The 22,028-nt window shown below is 47.3% G+C and overlaps 1 protein-coding gene across 7 annotated transcripts in view; it reads right to left on the reverse strand.

The window, feature by feature from the left end:
- The window catches only part of NSMF (NMDA receptor synaptonuclear signaling and neuronal migration factor), a 46,234-nt gene that overhangs the window by 18,810 nt on the left and 5,396 nt on the right, over nucleotides 1–22,028 (reverse strand). For 2 of the 7 annotated variants that reach the window (XM_042878949.1, XM_042878945.1), the window contains exons 2-6: nucleotides 19,877–19,938; nucleotides 10,010–10,489; nucleotides 6,131–6,206; nucleotides 4,094–4,099; nucleotides 3,484–3,552 (exon numbers count right to left, since the gene is read on the reverse strand). In XM_042878949.1, the coding sequence (XP_042734883.1) occupies nucleotides 3,484–3,552; nucleotides 4,094–4,099; nucleotides 6,131–6,206; nucleotides 10,010–10,489; nucleotides 19,877–19,938 (693 nt within the window). The remainder of the gene's footprint in view (nucleotides 1–3,483; nucleotides 3,553–4,093; nucleotides 4,100–6,130; nucleotides 6,207–10,009; nucleotides 10,490–19,876; nucleotides 19,939–22,028) is intronic. The other 5 variants (XM_042878950.1, XM_042878947.1, XM_042878951.1 and 2 more) reach the window with 3 other exon arrangements.

Raw genomic sequence — 22,028 nt, forward strand, 5'->3', positions numbered from 1 at the left:
TGTGCTTTCCTGCCCAGCACCACAGGCAGACTTCAGTAGGGCTGCAGAGTTCTCAGTTCCAGAGGAAAGCCCACCCAAGGCAAGCCTCAGGGACACAGCAGCACCTCACAGTCTGCATAAAGCAGACCATCCTGGCAACTCCTGAGAACATGTTCAGTCTGGGGAAAAGGAGGCTGAGGGGAGACCTGATTGCTGTCTTCCAATATCTGAAAGGTGCTTACAGCGAGAGCAGGGTTGGTTTCTTCTCACTGGTGACAGGACGAGGGGAAATGGCCTCAAGCTGTGCCAGGGTAGGTTTAGGTTGGATATTAGGAAATACTTATTTACTGAAAGGGTTGTTAAGCACTGGAATGGGCTGCCCAGGGAGGTGGTTGAGTCCCCATCCCTGAATGTGTTTAAAAACCATTTGGATGTGGTGCTCAGGGACATGATTTAGCGGAGGGTTGATAGTTAGGGCAGTATGGTTAGGTCATGGTTGGACTCGATGATCTTTAAGGTCTTTTCCAACCTGAGTGATGCTATGAGGCAAAGGGACTCTTCCTACATCCTCCTTAGAGCAAGGGACCTGTCTCCCTTGATTTCTCATCACTCACCTAGACAGTAACTGAACAGGACAGGAACCAAACTGGACAGCAGAAAAGACACAGGGGATGAGCAGCAAGTGGACTAGCAAGGAAAGGCTCCATTCCTCCTTGAACCCTGCTCAGGTGAGGTGACTTCAGCCTGCACTGCAGCCCTGAGGGGATAGCAGTGACCCACGTACCTGCAGCCTGTATGGAGCAGGGGGTCCTGGATCCCCTCTGCCCCTCCAATGTACACCACAGACATCACACAACAGAGACCGTTGTTGGTGAAAGAGATGAAATGACAAGTTGTCTGCAGCACACACCAGTTAGTAGAATGAGTAAGGACATGGTACAACCATGCAGACACTTGAACAAACTGGCTGGACTGGAAGGCACATTCAGCACTGACATTGAGGCATACAGAGCAAGGCAGACACATCTACTCTGGTTTAGAAAGATCAACACAGGTGCAGCTCTTGGGAGAGGAAGAGCCCATGCCATGGTCTGCACTGTCCCTTCTTTGGCTTCAGATCCCATGCAGCCATCAGAATCCAAACAGCAACTCAAGAAGGACGACCTGAGCTGCTCTGTATGCAAAGCCTTCAGCAGTGCACAGTAACTGATCACCAGGGTGCTTTACAGCATGTTAGATTCAAATCAGCTATGTTCTAAGGGGACCAGGGACGTTCCTTAAACCAACAGGTCTTAAATGTGGTAAATCACCAGAATGAACTCTTTACGGGCCATTGCAAAACCAAGCTTACGCCAGACACCAAACACTGAATTAATTGCCAAGGCCGCCTTTACAGGCTTCAGGGCTTTTGGCATTTTGAAATCCATTTTCTGGTTAAATGCTCAGTTCTCCCCTCCAGAGAGGAGCTTCTTCTGGAGCTGGGGACCAGTCTGCCACAAAACAGTGCTGCTCCCAGCTGGTCCTCTCCCATTAGTGAGGGCTGAAGGCAGCTCTCTGGATACATCCTCTAAAACCAGCTGTGAGTGGCTGCAAGGAAAATTCAGGGCTACCCTCTGCATTAAGCATTTACAGAATGGGACAAAGAACCTTTTTCTCCCCTCAGCTCTATTCTAGACAAAGCACTTTGGAAAAGAGATCCATGTCTGGGACTACCTCAGTGTGGGCATCCTGCAGCCACCTGGACGCAGGCCCCTCTGTGCTGACATGTTAGCATGAAAGCATGGGCTTTCACCACCATTCAGGGACACTGGGGGAGCAGCAGTTTGCCCTGTGAGCAGCCATAAACCTGCCCAATCCTCTTGCCTGGCTCCTAAAATTGCACCTTGAAAGCCCAGTGTTACATGTTCACTACTAAGATCTCATCATCAAAATCCAGAAAGCAGCCCTGAAGTTACAGTGATAAAATCTCTTTATTACTCCCTATCCTGCAGCACCCCCTGCAGTGCTCCATCTCTTCTCTGAAGAGCAGCATCTTTGTTATCTCAGAGGTGAATGACAGTTGGGATTACTGCAGTACATCAGAGCTCTGCAGAACTCCTCCCCAGCTGGGATCAGCCACTGGTTCATCAGACCACCGGGTGCTGCCCTCCCTCAAGGCAGCACCTTCATGCCAGCAGGTAGCAGTGCCATACAAACTCAGCTCACAGCACACCAGGCTGTGCACTGCAGGTTCTGCAATAACCACTGACCTTCCAAAACACCCAAGGCTGCAAAGGGCTGTGCAGCAAGCACCTGAAACTGGGATAAGTGCTGGGATCCTCCTCGCTCCTCAGCGCTACCTGCCAGGCAATCCTTACACACCGGGGTCTGCTGCCACGGCCCAGCCAAAAAACCACATCACCTTCATCAGCACCGCAGTCCCACCTCCTCCCTGCCACAGGGCAATGCAGACAGCTCTGCTGTACAATCCTTCCTGGGTTCCTCAGAGCAGTCTGTCCCACGAGGCCGGTGTGACACCCGCAGTGCCAAGTGCTCAGCATCACCGAGGTGCACAGCTCCCCTCCTGCACCTGCAAGCTGTGTCAACAAGTCACCATCCGACAGAGGCTCGTCTCTGTCTAACGAATTATGAGAAATCTCTTTGCTTTTAAAGATACACCGTCTGTTTATTTACCACATCTTCAGTTTTGATTTGCATTTGTCCTCACAACTGATGGAAAAAAAACCAAAGAACAAACACCTACTGATAAAGAAAATATCTTCCTGGCAATTTCCCCATTGTGAAAATCTGATGTTTTTCTCCCACTTTGTTTTGAACAGTGCTGAAGTAATCAAGGCAGTTTTTAGCCAATGACACAAATGCTGTGTTATCCTTCCTCACAAGCTGCCAAAACACACAAGTCTTGGCCACACTTCAAACAACAGAGTTGTTCTGATTACCACAGTGACCAAGTGATGCGCCCTGCAAACCAGGGCTCTCTGGTAATAACAGGATGAGGAACCAATCCTCTTTTCTCTCCTTTCTGTCCTTTAAAACAACAAGAAGAAACAAATAACCAACAAACAAAAGTAAAACAGGCTTCTGGACAATAGATACATTTATTTTCCTCATGCCTCACATTTCAATGTACCTAAGTAGGTGTAACAATAACACATGAAGTGACTGTTCAGATATTCAGCTAACCTCAAACAAATTCCAGATATTTAGGAAAGGGCTGGGGGAATTGCATTCTTAATTTTCAGCCTGAAAATTAACATGCTTCCCCATGTTATACTGAGAAGCTTAAAAATAAACTTGACAGCGTTCCTTTAAGAAGGATGAGCTATCCCCAGACCTGTAGCATCATTCACTTCCATATTTCCATCACAGGCACTGCTGGTGTCCCTACCAACAGCAACACAGACAGGGACAACCACGTTCAACATCATCAAGCGTCACTAATGACACTGTGGGGGCCCATGCAACACCAGGCACGGTCACGGCTGCGGGAGACAAGGGCCCTACCTCTGTATAACAGCTGCAGAATCATTCTCTCGTTTCCGTCTCTTCCTTTCTGCGTAGCCCCTGAATGCCCTGGGAAACCATTTTAAGCCATTAACCAACTCCACAGCTTTGAACTGGAGAGGACACAAGACGCAGACAGGAAAGCTCTCACCAGACAACAGAAATAGACTAGGCTGCCTGAGGGAGACAGTTGGGCCTTGCAGGACTGTGTGAGAGTCAAGGGCTGGCCAACAGTCACCAAACCAAAGGTCCTCACTAGAGTAGATGGCTCCTAAAGAAAGCATAGCAGTGGCCACAGAACTACCCAAAGAATAGGGGCTGACAGCTGTCATCCCTGCCATGGAGGAATGGACCTAGGAAACTGCAGACACAAAGCCTCCGTGCACCAGTTTCAAGAGGGACAAAAGCTTGCTAGCTTCAATCCTGAAGGTGAGGATGGCTGCAGTGTGATCCATACAGGCACAGCAGGCGTAGCCTCTAACCTCTTCTCAGCTGACCAACAGTCGTAGCACAGGGAAAGCATGAATGAATATGCTGGACAGGAGAGGAGAGGACAGTTTATTCCATACATCAACAGACAAAGAAATGAAAAATAGAAGATTATACTTACGAGATGCTAGAGATTCCAGAAGATGCAAAGAAAAAAAGAAAGAAGAATTCATTAATGCTCAGCCCTGCGCGGCATCCCGAGGGGATCCTCACTTCAGAAGGGACAAATATTTCTTGTTAGGTGGAAGGAAATCACTTTTTAAGTTAATTCTCAGTGATCAAACTCCAGCTTGACTGAGCTAAAATCTCCAAGGCAGTATCATCACATGGTGCAAATTAATTCGTTGGGTCTCCATGCAGACCCAAAGAACACGCAGGTGTAAAACTGACAACAGAATGCTGCCTGTCAGAATACAGCAGCAGCTCAGCATGGGGGGTTATGGAGCAGGGAGCTCCTGTCCCCTGAGCACCCGTGACTTGTGAAATCAGCCCGCATTGCCCACCCTGAGAAGGAAGCAAGCCCAGGGCTGAAAACTTCACAGCAGAAGCCAGGGGCTTGGGAACCTCCCAGCCAGCTCAAGAAGGTGCCCTGAACTCTTGGAGATGTTTCTGTGTGAATTCCAGCAGCTCAGACTTCCTAGAGACATTATCTTAGCAGCTACCTTAAAACAAGGGAGCTGTGCTCCTCACGTGTTTCCTTAGGGCATCATTCTCCACACCTGCCTGACTTTGGTCTCCATTAGCTCCAAGCTCAGCATCCTGCCACAAACCACATGCACAGCAAAGGTGACTGCAGGTAACAAGGGCTGTGCCCACCAGCAAACGAAATGTGCTGGGTTTGTGCATGGTCTGGCTTGCCAGATCAGAACTCTAAAACACCAGTGTTCATAAAGAACAAAGCAAAAATGCAGCAAATTGCCCTCAGATTGCTCACAGGCCCTGTGAGTCCAGTGCCAATGAGCATTAACCTGCTGAAGGTGCCACCATACTTGCAGCTTCAGAGAGGAGGCAGAGAGATATGGAGGTGCTATGTAAGAGAAGCAGCACGAGGAGCTGCAGACTGGCAGCATGTAAATGCCCCCCCGTCCTGTTCCCCAGGATGGGCTGTGCTTCCAGCTGTGCTGGGGTATGTGAGGAGTGAAAGAGCATAAAGATAAGCTCTTTCTTCTAGGGGAGAGAGATTCCTTCTGTATTTCAGCAGCTACCCCTCTCCCCAGCACTGGATCCAGCCTTCTCCACCTTATCAATGCAGATCTGATTCAGTCTGGGTTATCCCAAGATCAACCAGCAGCTTCTTTTGGGCACCTGGGGAAGGCAATGTCTGAGGGAAAGAGGTGGCAGAGAAACAGATCACAAAATGGACACCAGGTTAAACAAGCAGAAATAAAGGGAGCAGCAGAGAGGAGGGTGACATGGATACAGGAAGAAGGACAAGAAGGTGGTAAGGCTGGAGAAAGACTTTAGAAAGCAGAACATCAACTCATCTTCCACACTGCCTGCCTTTCCTTTTCAGCCAGGGAGGAAATACCTGAACCAGGAAGATGTCATACCCTGACAAGATGGGTACAATCTTGAAATGAGGCTTCATTTTCTCTCTTAAGTCCTTTCAGAAAAGTTGCTTCTCCACACACAGCAGCCAGCAGCACCAAATCCTGCATGCAGTGTAAAGGGAGAAACTACTCCTAAACCAGATCCTCTCATGCTTTGCAGATATTTACTGATGCCCTCTACCGGAAAAACACACTAAGCTGTAGGGCTACATCTCATAGTACAGAGACACACTTCTCTGGAGCAATGGATGGGGGGCAGGCCTGGATTAATATTCCCCCAGAGCAGTGGCTGGAGCAGAGGCAGTGGAGGAGGGTTTCAGCTGGCGTTCCCACAGCACCCATGCTCTGCAGAGGCAGTCAGGGACAGCATCACAGAGAAAATAAGGAAGCAGAGGAGAATTGCATAGCCCAAGAACTTATACAAGAGGGAATAGTAGGAAAGAGAAATAATGAGTGCAAAAAATAATGGACAAGACACAAAGTGCCCTCTCCCCCAAGCTGCAGTGTCAAATACACAATTCAATTTGCTCTGTGCTCTCAGATATAGTTTGGAGTGGGCCACAGACTTGGAGATACACAACCAAAGTTAAGGCAGTGGTTTCACTTACGCTTGCATAGTTGTAGTAGCAGTTTGAAAACTGAAGAGGTTCTCTTTTGGGAACCAGGTTCGTATGGGGACATCATCTAGAAGAGAGGGAGCAAAAGCTGAGAATCCAGCAGGCAGAGGCACAATCCACACAGCAAGACTTCCAGTTCTCACTCAGCACTTTTCTTCAGCACCCTGCCCTGTATTAAATAAGACAGTCTCATCCTCTCACTTTATATGCATGCTACCACCAAGTGTTTTGTAAATTTGTACTAAGCCTGTCTGTCACACTGCTAATGAAGAATGAAAGCTCTCTCCTAAGCACAAAGACAAGCACAAATCCAGGAATTACATAAGAGACATTTGAACAAGAGAAAAAAAAAATAATTGGGGGAAAAAAACATTTTTCATTCAAAGCATTTTCCAGTCTCTGCCTCTTCCTTAGCACCATTAGCTTGAAATGTCCCATTCATCCAGCTGTTTCTGATACAGCACTCATCTTGCTCTATTCAGAGCTGAAGGCAGAAATACACTTTCTTGTTCTCCCACTGATGCTTTCCCACACACGCCTCATACAACTGCTCCTGGTGACCCGGGCTGATGAGTTTGTCTGGGTTTGGAAGTCAAGCAGCACATGGACCGTGCAATCTGACGACAACCACATTTATTTGGTCCCCTATGTCTGCAGACTGACCTGCTTGGACCAACTGCAGATTATTTCCCAATCCTGCCATATTAGCACATCACATCATCTTCATGTAATGGCCACCAAGACAAAAAGCAGGCAGCAAAACAAGTCACCAGTTCTGTTTGTGGGATCGTGGTGACATGGAAGGAGGAACTTGGCCAAGAAGCAGCTTCTATTGAGAACTCTCAGGGTGAATTTGCTCAGGAGGAAATTGGAGGTATATTAAAAACCACTGCCACCAGACATGTGAGATCCCACAGGACGGGATCCCCAGGCTTTAGGGCTACCTGGCTCTTCATCTTGCTTCGCTCTGAATTTGAGGCTTCCTTCCTTAACACCTTGCCACGTGTTGCTAATCATGTGTCCAGATGCACACCCTCCAGCTTTAAGATCATTATGAACCACAGCACTCAGTCGTTAGCATTCTGGCATTATCAAGAGTATTTTGTGCACTACCAATGGCCAAAATCCAATCAAATCTACAAAAAGCAGCTGCAATTACATATGGTGGAAAAAAAAAAGCTAGATGCAAGTGGGAAGGCTTTCTTTGAAGTGGGACTCCTTAGAAGTTACACAGAATGCTCCTCAGCAGACAGTTTAAGTCAAGGTTTGTATAAAGGCACCCTAAGGAAATAAATGTTTCAAATTAAATCAGCATTCAAGTATGCTAAATACTTGTGATGAAATTCCTCTGCCTGCTTTCCTCCAAAAAAACATACATAAGCAATGTAAAATGGCTCAGAACATAAATGATTTATTTGCTCAAAGTCTCGAACCCACTGAGGTGGTGGAGGTGAAGTTGTCTAAATTCTGGTTTAGCCAACAGTTCTGCACAGAATTCTCAGGAACTCCTCATCCCAAAGGACTGACGGTCTCTTATTACATGTCACAGCTCTTAAGTCACCAGCTCTGATTTGAAGCAGAGCTTCTGAGGAATGGTGCTAGGCATCATAAACTCAGCATCGAGTTCCATATTAAATTAAGCCAATCTGGCCCAACTGCCTCGAGTGTTGGTTTGCAGCAGCAACATCTCACATAAATCCAAACAGAGAAAGCAGCATTGTCAAATGAATTTCTGGGGAAATTAGTCTCTCTCTCAGCTCCGTTCATCTCTGCTCTGCTTTCTTTGCTTTCTGCTTTCTTTGCCATGCATGAAGGACATTCCGGGAAATACTTCCTGCAACTTGCTGTGCTTGTGCCACTCAGCTGTCATTTGTTTTTCCTGAGTAACAATGTGTGGATAGACAGAGCAAACGACACCGAGCTGCGAACACCTGCAGCCCGTGGTGCAGTGCTATGGGGAGACTTGGTCTCAGGCACAGAGCTGCCACTCGTGCGAGCACTCAGAAGGTGCAGCAAGCCCAGGGTGGCTGTGCCTGCATGAACAAAGAGAAACACTCATAAAGGCATCTGCAGGTTCAGCACCATCCACTTTATTCCCATTTGAGTATCTTCTCTGATACACGCTTACGTTTAGAAAGGCAACCTCCCTTTCACATCAACAACCAGCCCTAATGAAAATTGCCTGGTTGGAAGCACATATTCTGAGCCTGAGACTCAGAAACATGGCATAGTATTTGCTAGATCGTGGTGTTTTTTTCCAGCAAATAGAAAAGTTCAGCTTCAGCTCTTGAAGTTCGAACTCCTCCATGAACAACCAGAAGCCTTCCTTTGGTTCTGCATCAAGCAACCTGCTTCAGTTCCGCAGCAAAGAATACAGTGCTGGAAAGGAAAGTGTGTTCAGGAAATCGTTCAACATAAACCCATCGATGTTAGAACAAGAAATATTCACCTTCTTCATTCAGAACACGCTACGAGGCTGCAGCTCATTCCCCATAGTACCCTCATCTCAACAAGAACGAACTCCCTGAGTTGTCATCTCTGTTCTGAACAGCTCAGACTGATGCTGTTTCCAGTCTGTTTCCAATCAAGATTCCTGGCTGTGTCATCACATGCAGAGCCATCTTCCTACCAGCAAAATGCACGTGACTGTAGAGCAGTAAATACAGGAAAACTCTTTTTCTCACTTAAGCAATAAAAATAAGAAAGTCTAAATTGTACACGCAGCATCTAAGCTGAAGCCCAAAAATCACAGGGAACAGTGATTAAAATGATGCACAGAACTGGACTGTAGGTGCTCTGCACATTTGATAAATCTTTTTTTTCCCCTTCTTTAGTCACGTAATTGCAAGCTCCAAGTATGAAAATATGGTCCAGAACCCAAATTTCCTGCAATTTTATCTGCAGTAAATATCACCATGAGCCTAGGAAAGAGATACAGTGTGATCTGCACAGACCTTGCACTCTACCAGATTTCTTTTCAAGGGGAAAACCTTGACATTTCCTGGCTGGACATTCATCACTAAAAGCCTTGATGAGTCTTTCCAAAAGAAAATACAATAAAAAGAATTAAACAAATTAGGCCAGACTCTTTGCCAGCCACATACAGAGCTGACAGACAAAGATGGACTGTTTTAGGTCATAATTTAGAGCACACAGATTGGGAGAAATATTTAATTACTGGTTAAGTTTTTAAACATAATCAGGATATTTTTTATGCAATTAAAACATGATGAGCCGAATTCCCTGAAAGCACTCAGCAAATGGATAGTGAGTGTGGGAGAATGTCCAGTGTTGTGTTATTTGCTGATATTTATGGCACGACTATGAGGTGGCACTACGTGCAGGACCCTGCTAGACTACTGCCAGCCACACAGAGCAGCATTCTGGAGATGCAACAGACTACGGAGCACTCAACCTGAGCTGAGGCTCTCCTTGAGCACCCTGGCATGTTCACGAAAGATTTCACCTGCCTCAATCCCCAAGTGAGGCAAAGGAGAGTCCTATTCTTCATGGCCTCCTGGATGAGCAAAAATGTAGGTGCTTTGACACAGCCCCTCCTCTCCTGCTCTTTCTTCAACAGAAAGAGAACCCACGTACATCCCCTAAGATGAAGCAAGCCATCATGAAAACCACTCAGAGAAATAGGTTTGGATGAGCTGACCTCTTAGTATAAATGAGCTCCTCTTACTGTAACAGCCCTGCTTTGGGATTCCCTTTATGTGGACACCAGTGCAAGGTGAAGCACTACAGGGCCGACTCAAAGTACATGGCAACGACACCTCCATGCTGGAAACGGACAGGTGCTACCCTTCACCCATGCTGATGAGTCCCTTTGTGCCCTTCCAGCACCCAGCACTTGCCCTTACTTACCAGACACTCGATCGACACTATACATCCTCTCCAGCCTTTTTCTGTGCCATCCAGTCTCACCGGATTGATGCGGCTCTAGGTCAAAGGAATGATGAGAAGGAGCAGCCAGCCGGGTGCAGTTTGGGCACTCCTTGGATCCCTGCCGGCTGCCAGGCCAGCCCTTGCAATGCCTGCTGACACCGTGAGAGCCACCAGCACCGTGCACAGGGTGGCCGTGGTGGCATTCCTCTTGGGCAGCCCCTTTCATCACCACCAGCTCCATACTTTCGTTCTCGTGGTCTGACAGCATCGGCCTCTCGCCGGAGATGGTGTAGACTCGTGGCTTCGGTCCCTCACTTGGCATCTTCTCTGCCTGCTCCTCAGAGAAGCTCCTCTCAAACTTGCCATCCGAGATGACGGAGAGCCTGCGCTTGTTCTGTGCTGCCTGCTGCATCTCGGGGGAGTCCTCCTGCCCGATGTAGGAGTCTGCTAACAGGTGATCTGAAACAAATTGCACACTTTACTGCTTAAAACCAAAGCACCTCAGGCACCGAAACATTCAGGAGGCTCTTTGTTACTGCTGTAGAGATACAGCAGACTTGCCTCCGAAAGAACCTCCTACAATAGGAGCTCAAAACTGGTACCTCCAGCACCCAGATGTGTGCCCAGACCTCCAGAACTGGTGCTGAAACGAGAGATACTCCTCACACGTATCCAGTGTTTAAACTCATAGTGTCCAGCAGCAAAAAATGAGGCTAGAAGAAAATGCAGCTCTTGGTGCACAGTCTGAAAAAGCTCATGAGAGCCCCTATGCAGCTCTGCAGTGACTGCTTCAGTGGGTTTCCTACTCAAGGGCTGCTGAGCTGGGAAGGACTTGCAGGACAAGAAGCAGCACCAACTTCTGTAAGAAGTCACAAACGCTGAATTGGCAGTTGGACTGGGTGAGCCTGTAGGTCTTTTCCAACTTCTTCTATGATTCTATGAATGCTCTCTGCGCACCAATTTATCGTTGTTTTTCATATTAACTAAAAACAGCAAACCAACAAGTCATATATTTTTTTCTTATCTCATTTTCTGCTAATTGCTTTGAAATGAAAGCAATGCCAAAAGACTTCAGCCAACAGCTGCAGCCTCACTCCCACTAATTCCACTCAGCAGCCTCACTTTGCACAGACAGCAATGGCACTGCATGCAGGGGCCGTCTGGAAGGAAAACGAAACAGCTCCTTTTGTAGGATAGTGAGATCCAAAGGAGAGAGGCCCATGAGTGCAACTATATTTGGAGCCCACACACTGGATCAACTGCCAGGAAATCTCAGCATTTCCATGGCAATTCCATGCATGAACCCAACAGCAGCTCCCACTCACCTGCTAATCCTTTTTTCAAGTGGCTGCTAATTACCTCTTACACTTCCCTTCAGAAGGGAAGCAGCTAGGGGACTGCTAAAAAGGCCCAGCAGGGAATGCATTATGCATGTGACTACTACCCCAGAAAAAACAGAATCATTAGTGTCCAGCACAGACAGCATTGTTACAAACAGATGGAAAGCAACCCCAAGCCTTTACTTCATGAGATATTTAAGGACCATTCTTCCTCTAGCTCCTGACCTGGAAGGAATGGGCAGCAATCTGAGGTTTGGCTACCTTGTGGCTGGCCATGGAAAGATGAGGGAGGAGGAGACAACCTACCTCGTCCTCATCTGCTCTCAGTGTGCGACACAGACCCGACACTGCTGCCACGTTCTGCTTCCTATAAAGCACTCCTGTGCTGCTCAGATAGGAGCTCTCCCAAGGTGAGGATGTACAGCATCAGCTTTTGAATGTGAAGCCCAGCCTGGATTGTGCCCACATCACCAAGGTCCTCTCCTGCAGCTGAGACTGAGCTGAATTTATCTGGTACCAGCAGTGTGTCACACTTATCTCATTTTTCTGCTTGAGATACAACTTCCTCCACCGCCACAGGGAGATAAGCACATCTCCAGCCACTCTGCTCCAGAAGTGACTGTCAGGATGCTTCGGGCTGACGCGACTCAGCTCTGCCTCACTTGTCTCCTAGCAAAGTCTTACAGTCTCCAGACTCAGCAGCTGGCAGCTGCGTGGGTCGCTGCTTCAGCTGACCGGAAGGAGCCTACGGGAGCCCTAAAGGAAGATCTGTGCCTCTTGATCCCATAGCTGCTGATATCTTCCCAGATTTCACATGGAGTCCAAAACATGGGCCTAAGTGTAGTGAGGGGCAGTGCAACTCACTGAGACCACCCCAATGAAACAAGAGGCAGGCAGTGGTCTCCTCACCCATTGCTCTGGGCACAGAAAGGAGGAGCAGAGTCACACAGACCACATGGGCCACCACCAGAACATTTTCTTCCATTCAAGTGGAAGAAGCTGCTCCACCAGCTGCCATTCAGCAGCTTGGCCACAGAGCCCTGCCTGCAGCACGACACAGTGGCCACAGGCTCCAAAGTACCACCAATTACTTCTTAGCCCTGGAGAGGCAGCAGGACACCGACTTTATTCTCCAATGACTCAGATCCTCTCCAGCTCTACATCTAACTGTGCTCTAGAGAGGGCACGTCTTGGGAAAACACCAGCATATAGCTCTTCAGGATATGCCAAGACCTCTGCTGGATAACAGAGCCAAGGACATCAATTTTTAAAATTAAAAACAAAGGCCAGCTCTAGATGCTTACCTCATCTTGTCAAACTTACTAATCTGTGCAGGCATCATGACGCTACATATTTTTAATGCACCACGCAACAGTGGCTGACGGCTGCCTCCACTCCTCCTAAAATGAATACTTCTGTGGAGGATGTACAGCAACATGAGAGCAAAGACATGGGATTATGCACTTCATGCATACTCACGTGCTTCAAAGAAAATAAAGAATAAAAAATAAACAACTGTTTGAGTTCCAAGCTCTGGTATCCAAAAGCAAACAGTACTGTAAAAAGTCTGAGCCCTGAAGTCTTTTATTTAGGTTCCTACACCTCCACTCACAGAGGGAACAAAGTGCCCACAGTACAGCAGCTCTGAAAATGCTGACAATTGCCAGTGCAGACAGATCGATTCCAATCTTAGCTTCGTAAGCACTGAGATCTGCTTGGGCTCCACGAAATGAACAGACATGCAAAAGGGATAAGGCAGGTTTCGAGTAAGAGTCAACTTCTTACAGAAATCACAGCAGCTTTACAGCTCTTGACTGGATGCATCTGACAACCTGTCTAATCTAGTCTACAGGACTTTCTTCCTACCTTACCTGCTCCTTTCTCGAGCTGTACTGACTTGTACTTATCCAGGAGTTTTCAAGGTGAAAAGTCAGCCACCACACCAGTCAGTCTCCTCTTCCTAACAACCGGATAATTATTTATTTTCAGTAATTTAGCATCTTCAGTGCCTGTATGTCGGAGAAGCAACTTTGTGTGCAAAGGCAACGTGAAGCTTTACTCAAGGCTTCTGGTTAATAAAGAATACATCTACAGAAATAAATCACTATGAAAGGATTAAAAAAAAAAATCAAACATTCTTTGTAATGAATTCTTGGCCCCTGAATTGATCCTGCAGTCACTTCAGAGAGTTCCCACCTATGCATTCATGCATGCCGGCAGCCCAGAGATGTCATCAGGGAAAAGTGGAACAGGTTGCCCAAGGAGGCTGTGGATGCCCCATCCCTGCAGGCATCCAAGGCCAGGCTGGATGTGGCTCTGGGCAGCCTGGGCTGCTGGTTGGCGACCTGCACACAGCAGGGGGTTGAAATGAGATGAGCACTGTGCTCCTGTGCAACCCAGGCCGTTCTATGATTCTGTGATTCCCTCATCTATCCTTGCAGAGAATTGGATTCAGGCGCTGCCAGAACACCAGAGCTGTTTACACCTCGGCGTTTAAGGTTGATAGGTTGTTCCTGCTAGGAAAGAAGTCCAGCTGGTCAAGAGATTGACACTGAATGAAACCTGAGGCACAGGGATGTCCAGTTCAGAGAGCTCAAACATTAACAGGGGACTTCTGCAGTGAGTGGAATTGCCTCCCGTGAGCCAGCTGAAGCAGCCTGCTGTTAGCACCCTCTGCCTGGCTGCAGCCACTCTGCTTCCCTTTGTTCTCATGTTACTCTTTCTTCATCTTGCACACAGCCCTGCCCAACGCAGCCATTAGAGCACAGGTATCAAAGAGGACCACTGACAGCAATGCTGATCTGTACCAGTTAACCAGCAATGCCCTGGGAGAGAAAGAATCCATATTTGTGGTGCATTTAGTTTCTGATCATTAGGCACTTAATTACAATACATTCCTGTGCATTCAGCAACTATCTCGAGTGCAGTGCTCTGACCCAGGTAACTAATTGCTAATGGCTTCTGCATTTTCTTTCCCTCTTGCAGCATTTCTAGTGAAGAGGTAACACACTGGGATAAGCCTCAGCTGAGTGATGCCCATTCACAACAGCAGGGATCACCAAGCCAAGCTCATGCCTGATGCAGACTGCCCTGTAGCCCCATCGGATGAGAAGTTTATAAATCAAGGCAGAATTACAGCCATAAGGCTTTTAAAAAAGACCCAAATTTATTACTGCATTTAGCAGCCAAACTGATGATCAAAGCGCTTAGATGTAAAACCTCTGCTCCAGCACCAGAAACAAAGTGGCAAAGGGGAACCTAGAGAAATCCCATTAAAAAAATGCATCTATCACCTCAGAGAAGTGCATTTCAGAGCCAATTTCCTCTTCCCTGCCCCACCTCAGCAAGAGCTCTTTGCACATGATGCTTCTTCATTTTTAAGTACCAACATTAAATGAAAGGACTGCCTCGGCCACTGAAGATAAAGGCACAGATGTAGGCTTTGCATTATTGTTCCCACTAGGAGAAATGAAATTGAAGTGTTTGTGGTCTGTGTTTTTTGGTTTTTTTTAATTATTTTTATTTCACACTGGTAGGAGTCCAGGTGATACCCTCAACGAGGGAGCAGATGGGTGCACTGCAAATAAAGAACAGCTTTTCAAAGAGCAAGGCTGAATAGTTTCTCCCTCAGTTTCAGTTCTCATTCATCCCATATGTCTGCCACTGCCCCAGGTTTGCTATGACACTGCCAGGTCATCTTCTCCTCTTCCCCATGGGGCACAGAGAGAGCATCCTAGTTGCAGTGCAAAGCTCCCCCCAGTGCAAACCCAGGAAATTTATTCCAAATACTGAAACATGAGGCAAGGATATAGATAAAAACGGAAACAGATCATTTTCTAAAAAGTCACAGAGGTGTTTTCACAGTTCAGAAGCTGCTCAGCAGCTCGTTAGAGGTGACAGGAGCAGCACTGCTGTGATGAGCACAGTGCTCACTATGGGGTCTCCAAGGCCTGACCAAGTCAGCCCCACTGTCAGCTTAGCAGGCACTCTGACCCCATAGCTCCTGAGGAAGGCATCTCACGGAGAAAAGGCAGGGCCTGCTTCAGCAAGGGAGCAGCTCTGAGAAAACAGGCAGTCACTTAAATGTGACAGAGTTGTTCCAATTAGACTTCTGAGCGACAAACTGCCGAAGATGCTGTTGGCATTGTACCTCACCATTACTCTCCCAACAACCTTTGAGATTGGCCTGCAACATTAATGTGAGCAGACAAAACTGCTCCTGCGAGGCAGGACCCAACAGAGCAAAAGGCAGCTTCCACCACCTCAGCATTCCCATGGTAACACCCCAGCCTACGCTCCTGCTCACTTCACAACCAGCACATTCTGCAGTGGGTTTGAGGACACCTCCACACCATACCTGTGCTGTTTGAGGCTGGAAGCAGCCTGAAGCCCTGAGGTGAGATTCTACCTCCCTTTGCCGGACTGAATCCAGGTTGCACAGGGACGCACTGGAGCAGCTGGGCCAGACCCACTGTCGGGATCCACCCCAGGACAGGGTAAGTCTCCATGGAGAAAAGGCAGGCTGCTGCTTACCTTGAGTCAGTACCTGCAGCTCTACAGTCTGGACATTGGAGAACTGAAGGTCCCTTGGAGACCATGTGGTAGCTGCAGTCCCACCGCCCTGGCTTCATCAAAAGCCCAGCCCTCAGAGCACTCCTCTGACCCAAAGCCATGCAAAGCCTTGTGCTGAAACTTCTCAAGCTCACTGTGAGCTCCTAACAGCACGGAAAACCTTCCTGCTGCATGGCTGCTCCCTTCCACACACTCACACCCACTCCTCTGAAGTGACAACAGCCAGGGTGCAAACACCAGCAGTTGTTTCAGCGAAGTGTGTGCATGAAGCACAGCAGCATCAGCAAACACTTTTCTCTTGCCAGCATTATCCATTGCTGTTTGCTTTGGGGAAGGTTGTGAGATGTTCCTTTCTCACTACATCTTCATTGTTTCCACAGATGGCTGAAATGTCGCAGATGAATAAAGAGAAGAAGTGCAGATGACTTGTTTGAACTTAAAAATGAAGTTTATTCCATTTTCAGGTAATGATTAATTTTGGTCTGTGCTGATGCAAAGCTCTCCCAGTAGCATGCTGTTTTTGCTAATAACCACAGTGAACGTGAGTCAAGATCTGCCAGGCATCTCTGGCCCAAGGCCCACCATCGCTGCAGCACTGAGCACACATTTTACTTGCTGGGATCTCCTCTTCTGCTTGAATCCTATCTCATGTACTGCCACTCCCCCCATGCAGGAGGAATATCTCAAGAACTCCATTTGCCATTGTTCAACTTCATTGCCCCCGTGCCAACTTCTCATAGTTTCAATATATGGGTATAAAGAAATCTAAATCTCAGTGTGGGCTTCTGACACCTAAGGTGGGAGATGGGGACTCAGGTAATCTCTAGAACTCCTCATCTCATGAGCACTGGTGAGACCCTGAGTCGTTATTTTTTAATACATTTTACTCTCTGCAGCCTTTTTACATTCACCTTTTACAACACTCCAGTCCTCTTCCCTGTCTTTCTTCTTAGCCTGTCACAAGGGGCACCCATTCCTCCTCTAAAGCCATTCCACAGGCAGGATGGGAATATATCAGAAAGCTACAAGAGCCAGCAAGGACTTTACAACAGCCTTGTAGTTAGAATGAATGCTCAACATGGGTGAATGCTCTTCCTGGGAGCCTTCCCAGAGCTTCAGTCTGCATGAATAAAGCAGCACCAACAGGGCCAGCAGAGGAGCAGGAGATGTCCTGGTCCTTAACAGATTCAGCTCCCTTAACAGATCCAAGCTCTGTCAGCTACAGTAGAGCCCAACCCTCCTTTTTTGCCGAATTCCTCTGAATACCTTAAGGATCAGGAGGAAAAAAACAACAACAACTGAGCAATCCTAAGGGGTCAAATCCAGCCTGATCCAAAAGGGAAACAAAGGGAAGAAAATTGGTATATTGCCACCCCTGCAGTAACCAGACAGAACAGTCAGAGCACACTGAGCCACGCATGGAAGAGGAGGTAAATGTTCCTCCTGAGTCACCCAGAGAAACCTCCTCCAGGATAATGCACTGAAGACCTCCTGGAGCTAATTGCAGTATTTCTGAAACCTGATGCTCTCAGGCCTCCTATCAGGAATAATCAGAAACTGTAACCAACAAACACTCCTCCTCCCCTTCTCCTGCTACACCCTGCAGCATCCTGCCACCCTCTTTACCTCCAAAGGACTCTGACAAGGCAGAAGTGATGATCCTCAGAGAACAAAATGCAGCAGAAATGAAGCAAGCTGAGGCAGCCTCTGCACATGTGGCATCTCCATGCAGATGGAGGGTCTGCTGTGCCTGCCTGAGCAGTTACCAGGCAGCTCTACCCTTCTGCCCAGGAGCTGAATTAGCAGCTAAAGCAGCAGGAGAACAGATTCACACCTGGTCACAGACCTATCTCCTTCCATTCACTTTTAGGGTACTGCCTTAATCCCAGCTGCAGTCTGCTGGCACTGCAGGGAGCATCCCCACAAACAACAGGGGTTACTACAGCAGAAAGCAGACCTTTCTGTAAAGGTAAAGACACTCACAGCAAGAGCCCAGCTAGAAACAGACACACAGGCACTGAGGACTCGTTTCTACAGTGTGCTGAGCTTTCTGCACCAATACATGCAAGTGAGAATTTAACTACAGGATACCAGTGGGTGTGTGCAGCCACCACACTGCTTCTTCCCTGCTCCCTTCAGCCAAGCTGGTGAGCTGGAGCAGCCTCAGCCGCTCCTAGATAAGTGCTCCATCCTCAACTGATGTCAAAGAACCCTTCATTTGTTCTGTAGGAGTCATCAGATCAAAGCTAAGCACACAGCTCACACTCTGCTGAGCCAAAGGTGGAGTGTTCAGGAACTCGTAAAGCAGTGCTGAGGCACACAGGATTTCTGCAGGAAGAAAAGAGCTGATTTCTCTCATGCTGCACAACTGGGACGAAGAAAAGGGAGACAGATTTTCTATGTCCAACATTTTTATAGGAGAGCAGCCATTCTCCCATAGCTAGTTACAAAGAAATGCTACAGACTGTTAGACTGTATGCTGCAGAATTTCAGTAGATGACTTTAAAAATATTTTTCCCCCTTTCCTATAAACATTCAGATTCATTTCTAGAGAGCTTTATTAATTTATTTCCCACTCAATGCTGAAGGATCCCACAGAGGATTTTGGTATATTCATGTGAACCTCTCTCTGCTCAGTTCTTATGTATAAGATAATTAAATTCACTTGGATCCAAATGGGAATTCCTGCTTTCCCTGCAGGAAAAGACAGAAACAGCTGCAAAAAATAGCCTTGATAAAGGCTGCTTTTGCCATTCAGGAACATCTCTGAAGTCTGTCCAACCTTCACCTCCCCTCTGCCTCACCAGACTCTCCATCTCAGCTGCTCTGAACCCCAGCCTTCTCCTACTCTCTTCTCCCTCCCTCACCACCACAGGTCATTCTTATACCAAATACTCTCAGTAAGTAACGTGTCACTGGAGTTTCTTAAGGCTGTAGGAAAAGAATACATAGATCTCAAAGAAAACAGCAGTATATTGTCTTTAAGCTCTTCTACTCTCAAACTTAGCACAATTCAGCCAAGGACAACTTGAAGGTCATCAGAACAGATCCAAAGAAAAAGGCTGGGACTCCATCTGGTTGACATACACCAGTGTGACTGGGCTTGCTCTTTGAGTAAGAAGCATTTTCTACTTGTGCAGGTCTAAACAAACATACAGTTTACATACGATGTAAACATGACTCTACGTTGCATTCTATTTAATACATTTATCTCCATGGAAGAGTTCAACACTACAGAACACCTTGATATTTATCCACACAAGACTTTCTGTGGAGTCTTTTGCAGCGGATTTAACATCCACAAAATGTTTTCTTTCCTCATAGAGAAGACACAGCCCTCCCAGATGCCCCCAGCCCATCAAACAGAACCCACCACAGGCTGACAGGGACAGTTTCTGTGTCTAAAAAATTAATACATTAGCTAGCACATGCTGGTGTCCTCAACCTGACAAGGCAAATTGCATTTTAACCTCTGCTGAAGAAAACCCCGGGAAGAAATCCAAAGGTTACCTCTACCAGGAAAGACAGATTGCTGCATATACACTATGCACAGCAACTCATGTACCACAACTCATATTTTTTTTATTCCTCAGTGAAAGCAAGACCTAGGAGTAACAAACCAGAGCAGAAGCCTCGTGCAGTGCAGTTTTTCATTCTTCAGCTGAAGTGTCATCCAAGGACATCAGCTCGAGGAGCAAATTTATGGCAGGATGCACTGGAACTGAGCTTGTCCCCACAGCCACCCAATGCTTGAATCACCAAAGTGCCTTTTCTCCTCATGGGCCTCACACGGATCCACAGGGTGACTCTCCAGCCCCTCCGCTGCTGGGATCTCACACTGGCCCTTTGTAGTAAGTAAGTCGACACTCTTTAATTCTAAGGCAGAAGTAGGTGCATGCACATGCAGACAAAAACAACGTACATCATCTCTTACCTGAGCCATTTCTGCCTTCAGGATGATTTTGTGAAAGGTATTCTCCAAAAGCCCTTGCCGCTCTGTGCATCCAAGCATCACCGACAGCAGCAGTAAGAGAAAGAAGAGATGGACAGTGGTTGAATTCCAGGGAAGGAAGGAACAGTTCAACACACACTGCTGTCTTTCCCTCAGCTTCAGGTGACATCAACTGAAACAAGCTGCAGTGGCAGCTCCTCTATTAACACACCTCAGTTTTTCCCCAGCCAAAGCATTTCCTTAAACAGAGTTGCACTACAACCCTGGCATGGAAACAACAGACAAAACCAGTGGTAAGACAGAAAAAATATTCTCTCGTGTGCAACTTGGCCTGGTTTCTGTGGTGCCTGTATCTCCCAGTTAGGAGCTGGATCACAGCTCCAAGCACCACGATCACAGCTCCTGCAGCTCTGAGGGGAAGGAAATCCATCCCAGTCCCAACCATCACCACAGTCTGTCTTCTACTCTGGTTACAAGTGCTCTTATTTGTGAACAATCATACCTAGATATTAATGCTAGCACCCATTTCGCCTGCCTGATCCCTAAATTATCCAGCACCAACAACGTCAGTATTTGGACCACTGGCAACCCATAAAAACCTCTTGCTGTTCTTCAATAGATTTAGGTCCCATCAATGACTGAGATTTTACTGAAATATATTACAGCTCAACCAGGCAGGGTGAGCTCAAGCCTTATTGCACGTCAAGAGAGAAAAACTACAAATATTCCAACCTGGGAGCTCTCTGCGTTTAACCCACAGAGGAAAGGAAAGGTCAAGGCATGCATTCCTTCATACAAATACTGGGTGGAGACTCACGAACTGCAAGATCAAACAGGCACCCACCTCCCTGGTAAGTCAAGCCAAGCACTCAGCCTGCTAGCACACAGACAGCTCTTGTGGGGGAAGAGAGGAAGACATGGGACAACTGGGAGGATTCTCCATGCCTCGAAACATCCCACCCCAGTTCTAGATGCTATAAAAGACTAAGCTCCAGAAGGTGCTACATGTCTAAGTGAAAGCAGCTCTGACCTCCAAATCAACCTTCCTCCTTGCTACCCAACACCACTGCACATCTCAACCTGTGTGACCAGGATTTTCTCCCATTGCTTTCACTCATCTCCTCCCAAAGGGAGGTACAACGTACCTCTCAGTGACCACAACTGGAAGGAGTGGGAAGTCCATTTGTCAACCACAGCCAGCTAAAGAGGATTGATGTGAAAGATTAAAGAACAATTTAGTCTCTTTGGAGCTAAACTTCAGCGTAGACAAATCTGAAGAGCTCTGATGGAGCACAGCTACAGCTGTGCAAGAAGAAAAGTTTAACCCTTCTGCATCATTACAGGCCACATGCAGTGCTGAGGTTTTTCTTTTATCCAGGTTCCTGCTTGTCTAGGACCAGGATGTACTTCTAACATCAGCCTGAAGTGCCAGCTGCCCAAATTGCATTGCCCAAAGCCTACACACCCCCAGAGATGGTCATGCACAGTCATGTGGAAGAGCTGTACAACTAGCACAGCAGTCTGCAAGAAGCAAACTGTCATGGTTCACCCGGGCAGGAGGACAGCACCTCATGAATCATCCTTGCATCCACTACCCCTTGGTCTCAGCAAAATGCAGAACTTGGTCTTGGAGCAACAGAGAAAAACTTGAGAGCTGAAGCTGCTCCTGCAGCCCAGCAGAGAAGGGCAGAGGCTCAGCCAAAAGCCAGGACTGGGCTCATTGGCAGCAGGAGGCTATGCTAGAGACTTCCAGCCTCTCTTCCACCAGACAGCAGGACACACATCCTCCAAAAAGGCTTCAAAGTTTATCCAGAGCAACATCAGTCACTTAATCGATGAAAATAATAATGAGAAAAATATCAGGGAGAGAGCACAGGGACTTGCACTAGAAGATACCCTAAAATTCAAAGATAAAGTTTATTTTGTAACTAGTTCAAAAGCTCCAAGAGCACCTATCGCTTTCCTCCATTCATTTCCACCAATGCCTGACGCAGAACTGTCTGCTTTAGAACATGATCCAAGGCTTCACCTTTAGCTTGCAAACCATGCTCAAAAAATTAGCACCAATCATTTGTTAAGACCCAACGTACAAATGATGGGCCAGAGGAGCACTGCTGCACTCCATCCCCCTCAT

Source organism: Lagopus leucura, unplaced genomic scaffold (genome assembly GCF_019238085.1).
Source record: "Lagopus leucura isolate 7727_CA_CO unplaced genomic scaffold, USGS_WTPT01 Super-Scaffold_100022, whole genome shotgun sequence".
NCBI lineage: Eukaryota > Metazoa > Chordata > Aves > Galliformes > Phasianidae > Lagopus > Lagopus leucura.